General features: G+C 32.8%; 1 protein-coding gene and 1 long non-coding RNA gene across 2 annotated transcripts; both read right to left on the bottom strand.

The window, feature by feature from the left end:
- Positions 1 to 894: 894 nt before the first annotated feature.
- LOC114736108 (uncharacterized) lies at positions 895 to 1,738 on the bottom strand. The gene is made up of 2 exons (XR_003739331.1): positions 1,579 to 1,738; positions 895 to 1,383 (listed from the first exon to the last, which is right to left on the bottom strand). It is a non-coding gene; the product is annotated as an uncharacterized LOC114736108 (long non-coding RNA).
- Positions 1,739 to 1,980: 242 nt separating this feature from the next.
- Positions 1,981 to 2,933, bottom strand: LOC114736107 (receptor-like protein 1). Its single transcript, XM_028923877.1, has 2 exons — positions 2,215 to 2,933; positions 1,981 to 2,089 (listed from the first exon to the last, which is right to left on the bottom strand). The coding sequence occupies exons 1-2, from the start codon at positions 2,867 to 2,869 to the stop codon at positions 2,049 to 2,051; spliced, it is 696 nt and encodes a 231-aa protein (XP_028779710.1). The 5' UTR covers positions 2,870 to 2,933; the 3' UTR covers positions 1,981 to 2,048.
- Between the last annotated feature and the right edge of the window lie 11,108 nt (positions 2,934 to 14,041).

The following is a 14,041-nucleotide window of genomic DNA, read 5'->3' as shown; positions in this document are numbered from 1 at the left end:
TTTTTTAACCAAAAATACTGCTCTCTGTTTCAAAAAAAAGAAACTTCTATGAAATTACTTTTACATCCAAGTGTTTCGTTACAAATTCATTTTGTAACCACGGAATTGAGATGAAATAATCCACTCTTCATCAATAAAAGTTCTTGGAATTTGTTTGTATAGTTGGAATGAACCAACATTAGATTTTGAAATATCAGCTAACCAATTGTATCCTATGGCAGTAAACATAATACTTCGCATCGAATTTTTTGTTACTTTTGCATCACTAATTAATATTGTGGGACTCAACATAGCAATAATCCCAAAAAAAAAAAAAAAAAGAGCAGCACAGAGTTGCACAACTGCAATTGAGAAAAGAAGAAAACGAGACAGAACAATGCACGTATTAGGAACTGATCGCAAGAGAAATTAAGAAAGCAATAAGAGTTCATAAAAGCAAGTTAAAAAGAGAGAGATTTTGATGATGACTTGTGATCTCACCGTCCCTCCCAGAAGAAGCATCACTGGAGGGATACCCCATTGGTGGTGAATATGAAACCACCGGTAAGCATAACACCACTGATTAGTATTGTTAATCTCATGCAGCTACAGAGACATATACAATAATAATTATAGTTAATGGTCAGATACAGGGCAAACTGTGAAGAAGCTTGAAGGAATCATCACTTAAACTGCATTTGCCGACACAGTATTTTGATCACAAATCGCCTGTGATATATGTATAACAGTAAAAATAGCAGGAGGTTCTTCTGGATGGTAGCAATTCATGGTTAAAAAATATTGATGAGGTTAGGTTGATCATCTTATGAACAATAGGAACAAAGAGACAGAGACGAAACAGAGATGACAATGAAGGATTTTGAGAAAGAGATTGCTAAGCTGTACACACACATGAGAAGTAATGATTCGAATATTTCAATTAAGTTTCCTTTCTGATCCTGAGAAGACTTGAAACCAGCAATCTTTTGGTTATTGTAATTCTAGAAAAGATCAGCAGGCCATCGATTACATGATCAAAATCTTATGAACTCTAATTGAACTCTAAGTAAAGCCTTTTTCCTTTTTGCCATCACTCATACAAATAACTTGTTATAACTCTCTCTAATACAAGTAGTTTGTAATTGAAAATGTAAGGATTCAAATAAATAACTATAATGACACTTATAAAAAAGACCCCAAATGCTCCAACAAAACTCCATAAGAAAGCATCTCGAAAATCATTTGTATCCAAATGATGAGGTTGCCTGTTTCTCCCTCCTATTGAGCAATTTTGCGGCAAAGGGGGACCGCATAGAAAAAGGTTCCCTTCATAACTGGCTGAGCCAAAAGTTGCAAATTGATTTTTCATATCAGGTGTCATTCCAGATAGATTATTATGAGCAACTGAGAAGAAAGACAAGAAGTACAACTGAGTTAGTTGTGCAGGAATGTGGCTTGTCAATCTGTTGTGTGAAAGATCAAGGCTTTCTATCTGCTTGAGGCTGGAAAACGTTTCTGGAATAGGCCCTTCCAATTGATTGTTTGACAAATTTAATGCATGGACAGTGCTTAAGTATCCAAGGTTTGAAGGAATTTTACCTCTCAATTGATTGCTAGAGAGATCCAACCCAGACATGAAATTTAAAATGCTTCCCTTGTAAGATTCATACCTGCTTTTTGTTGTAAAATCTACTTCTTGCACTTTACACAATGTGACATTTTGTTTTTCTTTTAGTACAAAAACTTTACCGGTAATACTGCAAAACGGTAATTGAGACGATCTTGTAGTCCAGGACACAATAAAACTTCCTATTTCGATTTCACTTGCTGCATCCATGCTTCCAAATCCGATGTTATTCAAGCAATATGGTATGCCTCCAGAAAGCTTATTTTGAGAAAGATCTAACAATCTAATATTCTTGAGCTCACATAAATGTGTCGGAATAGAGCCTTCAAGTTTGTTTTCTTTTAACATGAGGACCCTTAAACTAGAGAATGAGCTAATCCATCTTGGAATTCGACCTGAAAATTTGTTATGCATCAAATCGAAAGTCAACAATGAGGAAGAATTAGCCAAAGTAGAAGGTAGAGATCCCATGAAATGATTGCCCTGCAAATGTAGATACATCAACAATGGCATGTTCAGGCAACTTGGCAAAGAACCACTTAATGTATTGTGAGAAAGGTCTAAATATGAAAGTTTGGTCAAGTTGCAAAAGCTTTCTGGAAGTGAACCTGTTAAAGAATTCTGTGACAAAATGAGGTAACTCAAATCTTGAAATTTTCCAATCCAGCTAGGTATTTCACGAAATAGTTGATTGGCACTTAAATCCAACATTATCAATCCAGTACTGTTCATGAAGCCACCTTGAAATTTTCCTGTGAAGTTATTGTTGTTGAGATCAAGAGACAACAAATGTGTGAAATTTGATCCTATGGGAAGACATGAGCCACTCAGGTTGTTGTTTGACAACTTCAAAAATCTCAATTCATTGTTCCCTTGACCAAATTCTTGAGGCAAAGAGCCAAATAAATTATTATTTGACAAGTCAAGATCATTCAATTGTCTCATTTCACCTATTGAAGCTGGAAAATGACCTCGCAATGAAGTTGATGACATATTAAGAGAAATCAAGTTGGGAAAAATGTATCCAATATGAGATGGCATTTCATCTCTGATGGGGTTAGAGGAAATATCAAAGGACTCCATTTGAAGCAGTTTTGAGGCAGGATTGAGTTTAAAGGGAGTAGTGAACAAGTTGTGCGTCAGATTGAAATAACTTAATCTCGTGTTGTTTGTCAAAAGCCATGACGGGAAGGTCCCAGAAATGTTCAAGTGGCTAAGTTCTAGAGCCAGCAAGTCATATTGATGAAGAAGAAAGGTAGGCATTGTCTTATTGTTCGCTTCATTTAGAGAGCATTTGTGGATTCTAAAAAGCCTCAACTGGAAGGAAGGAATAGATGGGGGATTCTCAGTTTCAAGCTTTAGATGGGCGTTAGAGCAAGAGATGCTAAAGACTTTAAGGTTGGAGTGGTTGGCAAGTGAAGAGAGTGAAAAGGAACCACTAAAATTGTCATCAGAAAGAAAAATTGCTGTTAGGGACCTCAGAGCATGAAAAAGTGAGGAAGGAAATGTTCCTTCAAAACGATTTTTATTAAGATAAAGCGTATGTAGAGACGTCAAATTGCCAAGGCATGCAGGAAGTTGCCCCTCAAATTCATTGACGGCAAGATTCAATAGGGAAAGATTCTTCAATTGCACAAGCCTCCTGCAACATACCATTTTTATTCATTAAAATTATTTAATTAGTCCATTAATTAAAAATTTATACAACTAGAAGTAATAGCTTAACCTCCTACTTAGATTGAGAGAAAATTATGAAGAAGAAAAACTAGAAAGAAAAATGGGAGGAGAAATGAGTTTTGTCCAAGTTGGTAGGAGAGAAAATATGAGAGGAAAAAAAGTGGGGGAAAAAAATGAGGTAAGCCCTACGTCTCATTTTCTCTCCAAATTTTCTCTCCATATCTGGAGAGATTTGGAAGAAAAACAAGATTTACGTGACTACCTTCCCCTTCTTTAGTTCTCCCTCTCTATATTTATTTTCTTTTATTATATTTAAAAAAGGATTCGCTTTTTATTTTGTATCTCAAAATAATATTTTTATTAAATAAGTTGGTTTTAAAATATAATAATTTGAAAATATATAAACCAAATAATTTGATTTTAAATGATTTGATTATGCTAATATTAGTATAATTTTTCTACTGCAATATTTAATTTGGTTCAATTTTAAATATGATATATTTTGATAAGGATATTTTAGTTTTTCTTTCCTCTCTATTTTCTCTCATCTATCCAAGTAAGAGGAATGATAATATTTTCTTCCTAATTTTCTTTCTCTCTATTTTTTCTCCTTTCAACTTTTCTTCTTATCCAAACGGATATGAAATTATACTATATTTTTCCAAAAAGGGTTTACGTGGGCTAAATTAATTTGGGGGTATGTACGAATTAAGAAGTTGGGCCCCAGGAAAAACCTCAATATTGAGCCCAAAAATATAAGTGAAAATAAATGATTAAGCCATTTCCTTTTACTAGTTTTAGCCTGTCCATGTGTGTAAATACAGTTCCATCTTCTTCTTCTTATTATCATTATTACTATTATTATGTCAACTATTATTTGTTTTGACTACATTATTTTAAACTATTGCCGCATGCCAGTTAGGAGATGGATTGGAAATCGATTTCATTGAACAGTCGACTCAATTTGCAGGAACAAGGAAAATTTGACTGTTTAATTAAAATAAAAATTTGTTATCAGCAAATTTGATGTATAAAATATGATGCATACCTTCTTGTGGCAATGATCCAGTCAGGTTGTTATGTCTAATGTCAATGTGGTGAGGGAAGTAAGAGACGTAATAGATTCTGGAATACTGCCCTCCAAGTAATTAGCATCAAGCCACAGCTCCTTCAGATTACGTGAATGAGAAAGGTCTGTCAAATGCCAAATGGACATGTGTGCGTTAAGCCACAACTCCTTCAAATTAATTTGTGTGTTGTGTGTGTGAGTGTTGTTAAAATTTATTGCTAATGAATCTGCTAAGTAAGAAAACGTCATCTTATCTCTTACTTTTGACATTTCATTCAATTCTCTCAATTAAATAAAGGCACATAAATTGTTCAGTTGAGATGATTATGTGGCAAAGGTAAATAATTCGACTTCCCAACAAAATCAAGAAAAAAAAATCGAAACTTTCATATATTTAATGGAGAAAACGTTGTCTATATTTTCCTTTTAGCATTTTTCTTAAAATGATGGCCCGGTAATCTTTTTTCTAAAAATAGATATGCTTTTGATGCACGTTTCAGTAACTACATATGTCCCTCAAAATATACTATAATATAGAATACAAAGATTTAGCACCGAAATATGGGAATTTTCTCAACATATTGAATTGTAAGGTCAACAATTCCAAGTTCACCAGCCTGATATCGCCAAGCAGCCCTGCTCCACAAACAACATGTGATCAGTTACTATGAATGTTAGTGGGTATAAAGAATTATAAAAAATAATTCATATAATTAATATCATCATCCTCTTCATAATTTAACATGAAGTGAAAGTTTGATAATGTAGTTTTTATTAAGCTTGTTTTGGGCCCTCCATATATCCAAGAAAATATCTTGCTTAGTAATTTATTTTTTGAAAAATATTTACAACACGAATCAAAATGTTTAGTATCTCAAACATTTTCTAAAATATCTTACTTGATTATTTTTTAAAAAATGAGTAGTAAAACTTTTGGTACTCAAATTTAATTTGTCTCCGTTATCAATTTGGTCTGTGAAGTTTAATTTTTATCAATCAAGTTTTTAAAGTTTCATACGCAACTTTACTCCTCTGATACTATCTATAAGATATAAATGATTAAATTATGTAGATTATATAGTTTGTTGAAATTGCTTAAAGACAATAAATATGTAAAAATGTATTTTTTTCCCAAAAATAATAAAAATGGCGAATGAGAGAGAAATTGAGTAAGAAAAAGATAAGTATGAGAGAGAATAAATGAAGTGATATAACATATAATTATTGGGAGAAAATATAAAAAATTGGTTCAAATTTCATAAATAAAGCAAAGTGAGGGTTATCATCCTTGAATTAATGGTTAGTGATAGCACATGTGCGTTTAGGATTATATATCTTCAAACCATAATGACTAATTTTGTATGATTACGAAACTTTAGGGACTTGATTTATAACAATTAATTAAATTTCATGGACCAAATCAATAAGTGAAGCAAATTTGAGGGACGAAAAGTTTCATTATTCCAATCAGAATTATCCACAATATTTAGCTAGAACTAGAATGGACTCTATCCCGGCAAATCAGTGGGCTAGAAGAGGAAACCGACAAAAAGGACGAGATAAGAGGCAATGACATTTTTAACTAATTTTTACTGTAACAATGTGCTTTTACATCTTTAAAAATCACAGTTCGAAATGCTTATAAATATGTCGGTCTTAATTAACAATGTATGTCTATGTACTGTGTGTGTGCATAGATATATGTATATATGCATGAATGATAGAATAGTTAAAAGAAAGAGAGTGACCTGACAAGTAATTCCCATCCAAATACAACCTTTGAAGCTGGATGAAGGGGAGAAAAGAAGAAGCATTGAGTGACCAGTTGACGTGTCTCAACTTATAAGGTCTTGTATTGTTCAGATAAAGGCTTATGACTCTGAGTGGAGCTGTCACACTCTACAGCCTCCCAAGTGCAGCAATCAGAGAAGGTTTGGTTATTCCAAGAACGAAGAGAATAGCCATTTGGGTAATTGAAAGCTTCTTTCAATTTCAGAAGAGCTTCCCTCTCTTCTTTCAAGCACCCCTCAGCTTCTCCATTAAACCCTAATAATATGAATATGATTATGGCCATCATCCACCACACCTCTTCTCTCACTGAATACCCCATTTTCCTCAATGCATGTCTTAAACTGCGTCCTGCGTTCATCTATATATAGAGGCCCTTTCTTTGCCTGGACGACTCAAATTGGGCACTGTGTGTTCCAAAAGTAAAATTGTCTTATCTGTGGAAAAATGGAAGACAGGCAAAATAGAAAGCTCCACTTCAGATCTGACATAGACTTGCTCATTTAGTCTGAAAAATTAGAATAAAGGATTAAGATTCCTTCCCCGAACTACACGATTACATTGGACTTGAACTCTCTCAATTCACAATCTTGACAGTTGCTAATGACAATGTGCACCACACAAATTGTTACATTCTTATCTGCGGTGCTCTTTGGCATTTCGATCTGCAACGTATCAAAGGGGATCTTAAGGAGTGCGCATGCCTTGCAATAATTTCAATTGTGAGGATTATTCAAAAATCAGTCTGAATGATCAGTTTTTCCCCCAAACAAAAATCACAATCAAAGTTCCAGAAACTATCAGTGTTAGCTAATTTTATTTTTTTTTAAAGCACCGACATGGACTTAGAATCGTTTAGTCTGAAAAGTCAGGAAGAGGTTAAAACTCCCTCCCCAAAATGCACGGTAGGGCTTAAGCTCTCATTTTCTGATGCTGACAACAAACTTTGTATATTCTTACCATGGCTCATAAAAATCAGTGCATGTGCCTTGACTTTCTGCACAATCTACCAAACAGTGCACATCAAATTGAGGGAAAGTTAGGGCCATGACTGACCAATCTATCCAATATTTCACGTCCTGGATGGCTAAATATCTGTACACATTCACACTAATTACTAACCAGGCCTATCAACACGAATAATACTACCTCCGGTCCTTAATATAAGAATTAGTTGACTAATTTAAGTAGATTAAGAGAATTAGTTAAGTTAATTATTTATAATAAATAGGTATTGTCTTACTGATCAAGTGTATTAGTTAGAACTACTATTATTACAATAACTATCTTAGGAAATAATAAATAAATATGAGATACAAAGTAGATTAGGGGCTATATTTAGGACCAAAATAAAAATCAAACGAGTTTTATATGAAGGACCGGAGGTAGTACTTACCTCAAACAAGTTGTGAGAGGACCTTAACGTAGTTTCCTTGTTGAATGAGTCATATGATTATGACAAACGATGAAGTTGCTGACGAGTAGAGAGGACGTGAATGGCATAAATCTCATTCGTGTCATTTCTTCAATTAAAGAAACTAGAATTTTGTTTCATAAGTGAGCTTGTTCAACGTTGTTAACAACTAATATATATACACACACGCGCCTATATTTTTCGTGCATGCGTGATTCTTTGATGTCTCTGTATAAATTTTGAGATATATCTTCACACAAAGTATAATATGCAGTTTCATTTGCAGTTAAGTATTGTTTTGGATTTGATTGTTGTAAGCTTTTGTCTCAAGTTTCAATGGATCAACCCATACAAGAAGTATTCTCTCAAGTGCTCCCCTTCCTAACTGACACAGACTTAATTGGAGTCGTTAGTGAGAAAGATCAGAAAAAGATGAAGGATCGTTGCCCCCGAAATACACGATTGGGCTTGACGTTAACCTCTCGACGACTTATGATTGATCCTGACAGTTGCCAACAATGTTCACCACACAAATATATAAGCTTTATATTCTTATCGCAAACTATTCAAATCTCAGTGCTTGTGCTTTTGACATTTCTCCACAATCAAACAAACTACGCCCCATCAAAGGGAATTTGGAAAGCCAGACTGTCTATGGTAGACTAAGGTCTAAGGTTATGGGATCACAATAGTGGCTCCCAAACTAACTTCACTGGAAAAAAACTGAAAAAAATAACTTCATGCTTAAAATATATGTTTGGATTGGCTGCGGAAGTAAATGGAGGTACATTTAAAAGTAATTTTTTTCCCAAAAATTCTAACCTATTGCTTTTGGCTTCTACGTACATCGCACGGTGGATAAATGCGGCTTATATGATGGGAGTGAGAGAGGAGAGAAATTGCTTTATGCGCGAGTTACTTTTTTTACTAAAATTTATGTCATTTTCAATCATTTTTCATCTAAACTTAATGTTTTATTAATTATCTAAACAAGTTTTTGCTTCTTAATTTGACTCTTTTACAAAAACCTATCCAAACATAAATCACATTACATTACCTGACTTTTTTTTAATCTGATTTTTACAAAAGTCATATTGGAAAAAAAGTAACTTCTCTCACCTTTAATCCAAACACTTTAAGATTGCTCTGCAGAAAGTAAACTATATGCCTAAACTCTAAAGTTTATTTCTATACTTTCATCTTTGTTTGGCACTAAAATTGACTCCTACGCATTCAGTTAGGGTTAATTATTTCTACTATTTTTATTTTTCGGTCTTGTTCATTGGTTTAGACTCTTTGTTTATTCTTGACTTTATTAAATCATGCACCGTTGTTTTTAAAGATTTACAGTATTTTCAAAGAGTTCTTTTTTGCTTTTACCAAAAAAAAAAAAAAAAAAGAGTTCTTTTTGCTACCTGCGATTCCTTGGTGTATGAGTCTGAGATATGGCATGATTATGCACACAAAACACTTCTATATATTTTAAAGAATTTTTATGTTAATTGTCGTGTTTTATATATAAAGTTTAATTAGGCTATAGCAAAAGTTACGTACGTTCTATAATATTACAATTTAAGTGTTTTTGAACAAGAATCAAATCTTTTAATTTACTATTCCCGAGTCGCTGTAAATCTTAATCTTGATTATTTTATATAAATTCCGAAATGTAACGTTATGCTATATATATATATAATTAACTAAAATCAGATTCTGCTTGCCTAAATAAATTTGGAGCTTAACCTTTTACTATTATACTTATTGATATTGATGCATATATAATGAGAGTCCCCTGCTCAGCTTGTCTCTCTCAAGGTGTAGGCATTTACAAGAGCATATTATAAATGAAAATTGATCAGATTATAATTTAGGGGGAAATTAAAAAGTCATTTTTTTTCCTTTAATATCTTAATTAACTCCCATACAAGTACTCAGCAAGTAAAAGGAAAGGGAAAAAAAGTATTCATTATTTCACATAAACTGATAACGGTAATCATCCACAGCAAAATTCCAGGACCCAGCAGCAGCATATCGCAGCAACACTGCACAGAAAAACAACGTAAATTAAATTATCAAACAAAACACACCAATTAATTGACCTCTATATATATATATATTCTATAATCTAATAAGAAAAGTACATGTGTCGGAGTAGATAGATGTTGCGAGAGACGAGAAAGTGAAGAGAGAGAAACCCCACAATCAGAACCCTTCACCCTTACTTTTGGTCTCAGCTGTGACTTTATGATGAATCTTGGACACCTTGCACGGGGGTGGGGTATCCAGGTGGTGGTGTTTGGTGGTGGTGATAAGGCTGACCTGGTGGAGGATAAGCCATCACTGGTGTCGATGGAGGATAAGCCTCTGCATGTACAGAATCATATCATCCAATCTGACACATATCAAATAAAAAGAATAACACAGCAACAAACTGATTAATTAAGCTGAATAATTCTACAAAAACCTGAAACTTGGTTGTGTTGACTCATAAAATCTGCTGCAGGTTATTCGCTGGACTGAGAAAGAAGGAGAAAAGAGAAGGGTGATTATATATATATATATATATATATATATATATTCTCAATGAGATGAGAAGAACGAACAAATGGAGAATAAACCAAGGGGTGATTGCTTATAATTTTATTTGCAGATAATTTTTATGAAAGGGTCCCACGCGGATATTGGGCTGAGAATTTGAGGTTGTAAAGAGAACTTGCAGAAAGCCGAGAAAGAAACAACGGGAAAAGATCAGATATTTAAGCCTGACATAATCAACCGCGTTCACACCTGCTCAGAAACTCAGTTTTAGGTGGCGTTAGGCAAAGCAATGAGCTAGTTTCATCATAAGTTAGAAATAATATAGCTCTAATAGTGCTAATGATGATGTTATATGGGATCTGTTTGCTCAAGATATATAATTGATATATTTATGTTTGATTTGTTTAATCAACATTAATTAATCACAACCTGTTTAGACGAGAACATGGTATATATGTTAACTGAATTAACCTAATCCTGATTCTATGTGGTCTCGCAGGTTGATGCTTTCCATGATTCTAGTTCTGCAAACCACAGAAATTTCAAATCCTATGCTCTTAGACAGAGGAAACACCTAACCAGATATTTAATCAATTGTAGTGAGTTGAAATTGATGAAAAAAGCTAATCATACTTTTCTTTTTTGGTACAGACGAGGCTCAGCCCAAAGAAAAACTAACTCAAAGAGGGATTGAATCCCAAACTATCTGTGCACAAGGCCCCTCAGATCATCTGGGCTAACATCAAAATAGGAGGAAGTAGAAGATGCCCCACCTTTTTTTTTTTTTTGCTAATCATACTATTATGAGATATGTCTATACATATGTATACATACATACATAATATCTATATATATATAACGTGTGTTTTTTGCTCAAAAAAATATATGGCGTGTGTTTGTGTGGCGCGGTGCGGCGATGGCGTTGTTTTTTGGGACAAATGGGCTAAAATAAAACTCAACTACAAATTGGGATTGGGCCCATGGAACAGAAAATAGATAGTTGCGGCCCCAGCCCATCAAAGTTGTCGACAAATCCTTTTATCCTGTTATCTGATCCTCTCACAACTGCTAACCCCCAACTGTAAACTGAAAATTTTATATTAAATTGGGAAAATCACTAACAGGTCCAGAAGGCAATTTATTACTCTGAAATCCCAAAATGTCAAAATCACTGACAGGTCCCAAGGGACCTCAGAGTAATATTTTTCGTTTTGTAAAATAACTTACTGCCCCTCATATTCCAGATTCACATTTGCTCTGTCATTACGATTTACAACCTCAGCAGCGACTATTAACAACTTAATGAGAGGGCGTTAACAACCCTAGCAGTATCCGTTAACAACTTACTTTATAGAATTATAATAACCTCTACATAAGATTAAATTATAACCAAATAATATAATACAACCAACTTTAACACTAAAATGGAAAGTTTTTTGATATCATTAAGAATTTTAACTAGATCCAATAGGATTATAGTAATATTTTAATGCGAATATCCATTTACAATCTCAACAGCGGATTATTAACAACCGAATGAGAGGGCATTAACACCCTAAGCAGTAGCCGTTACAACTTACTTTATAGAATTATATAACCTCCGCATAAGAGTAAATTATAACCCAAATAGTATAATACAAACAACTTTAATACTAAAATGGGAAGCTTTTGATATCATAAGAATTTTAACTAAAACCCAATAGGATTATAGCAACATTTTAATGCGAAGATCCTTTACAACCTCAATGGTGAGTATTAATAACCCAAAGAGAGCTGTTGACAATCTAGGCAGTATCTATTAACAATTGACTTTATAGGATAATATAACCTCTAACAACTATATAAGATTAACTTTAAGACTATTTAGTTATAGTTTAGTTAGTTATAGTTGAAGTTATATTATCCGATAAAGTTAATTGTTAACAATACTGCTAGGTTGTTTAACAATTCCTCCTTAGGTTATTAATACTTACTGTTGAGGTTGTAAATGGATTTTCGCATTAAAATGTTGCTATAATCCTATTGGGTTTGGTTAAAATTCTAATGATATCAAAAAGCTTCCCATTTTAGTGTTAAAGTTGTTGTATTATACTATTTGGTTATAATTTACTCTTACGCGGAGGTTATATAATTCTATAGAGTAAGTTGTTAACGGATACTGCTTAGGTTGTTAATACCTTCTCATTCGGTTGTTAATAGTCGCTATTGAAGTTGTAAATGAATCTTCGCAATTATTAAATATTCTAATATCCTATTGGATTTAGTTAAAATTCTTAATGATATAAAAGCTTTCCATTTTAGTATTAAAGTTGTTGTATTATACTATTTGGTTATAATTTACTCTTATGCGGAGGTTATATAATTCTATAAAGTAAGTTGTTACGGCTACTGCTTAGGTTGTTAATGCCCTCTCATTCGGTTGTTAATAATCGCTGTTGAGATTGTAAATGGATATTCGCATTAAAATATTACTATATCCTATTGGATCTAGTTAAAATTCTTAATGATATCAAAAAGCTTCCCATTTTAGTGTTAAAATTGTTGTATTATATTATTTGGTTATAATTTACTCTTATGTAGAGGTTATATAATTCTATAAAGTAAGTTGTTAACGGATACTGATAAGGTTGTTAACGCCCTTTCATTAGGTTGTTAATAGTCGCTGCAAGGTTGTAAATCGTAATGACAGAGCAAATGTGAATCTGAAATATGAGGGCAGTAATGTCATTTTACAAACGAAATATTACTCTGAGGTCCCTTGGGACCTATCAGTGATTTTGACATTTCGTGGACCTCAGAGTAATAAATTGCCTTCTGTGGGACCTGTTAGTAATTTTTCCTATTAAATTTAGCAAATGTAGAGACTTTTTAGCCCAAAATAAAATTAATTAGTATAATTCGTGAATTTTATATTAATATTATATCTGACCTGACCGTTTTTTTTTTTTTTGCTGCCAGCAGTGGATCTGATCTGATGAGTCCGCTGAAAATGCGTCAATATATATATATTTCACCTGAGAATTAGTTATGTGAATTTTTTAACAAGAATGATATTTAAAGAAAATAACATAAAATTTTGAGAAAATAAATTAATTTTTTTTTAAAAAGACAACTTGCATCAATAAATATATATAAACAGTGAATTAATAATAGTCATCCATTCTATTTCTATTTATATACATGATATATTAATGTGGGAAATGACATTTCCAAGTGTGGGGGCAGAATAAGATGCTAATGCACATGGGAACTGGAACATGTAAAATTTTGTTGGAGATTTTAAAATTAATGGACGATAAAGATATATGGGTGCATATTATTATTGAGTGTTTATGGCTACGTTTTATTTTTTGACCCCAGGCATGTGATGTGGCTATAATTTTTTTTTTTAAAAAAGAACAGCCCTAAACAAATATAGCGACTAAAACATATGATTACCTCAAGAAACTTCAAAAGATCATCACAGTGTCGTACTTAGATAATTTATTTTACGTCACACATACATGTGCCACGATTTTGAAACGTCCTAATACGTACATAGCGAGCGACTAAACATTATTACCTCCGGAAACTTAAGGAAAAAATAAATAAATAAATCTTCATTTCAGTCTTCACCCTTTCAGTGATACTTCAGTTCCAGAAATGGCCAGAAGAGGGAGAGCTGCGAATGCATTTTTCACTTGAGATATTTTATTTATAATTAATTCACACATATTCATAAAAAATTAAAATGGTAAATTTGTCATAAAATTTAAGTAAATTATAATATTATTTTTATTAATTACACTAACTCTGGCATTATATTAATTATATTCTCCGTCTTACTACATTTTTTTTTGCCGTGACCAGCCTTACTAAATTTATAGGGAATTACTATTAGATCTTAAAGAAGATATTTAATCATCCAGAACCCTTATTGACTACCAAAAAACATACAATGATAGTAAGTTTT

The sequence above is a fragment of the Neltuma alba genome, unplaced genomic scaffold (assembly GCF_004799145.2).
Source record: "Neltuma alba isolate B1F8T4 unplaced genomic scaffold, ASM479914v2 tig00013307_pilon, whole genome shotgun sequence".
NCBI classification, from domain to species: Eukaryota; Viridiplantae; Streptophyta; class Magnoliopsida; order Fabales; family Fabaceae; genus Neltuma; species Neltuma alba.
Note: the sequence above shows the minus strand (reverse complement) of the source record. Positions and strands in the feature narration are given on the sequence as shown.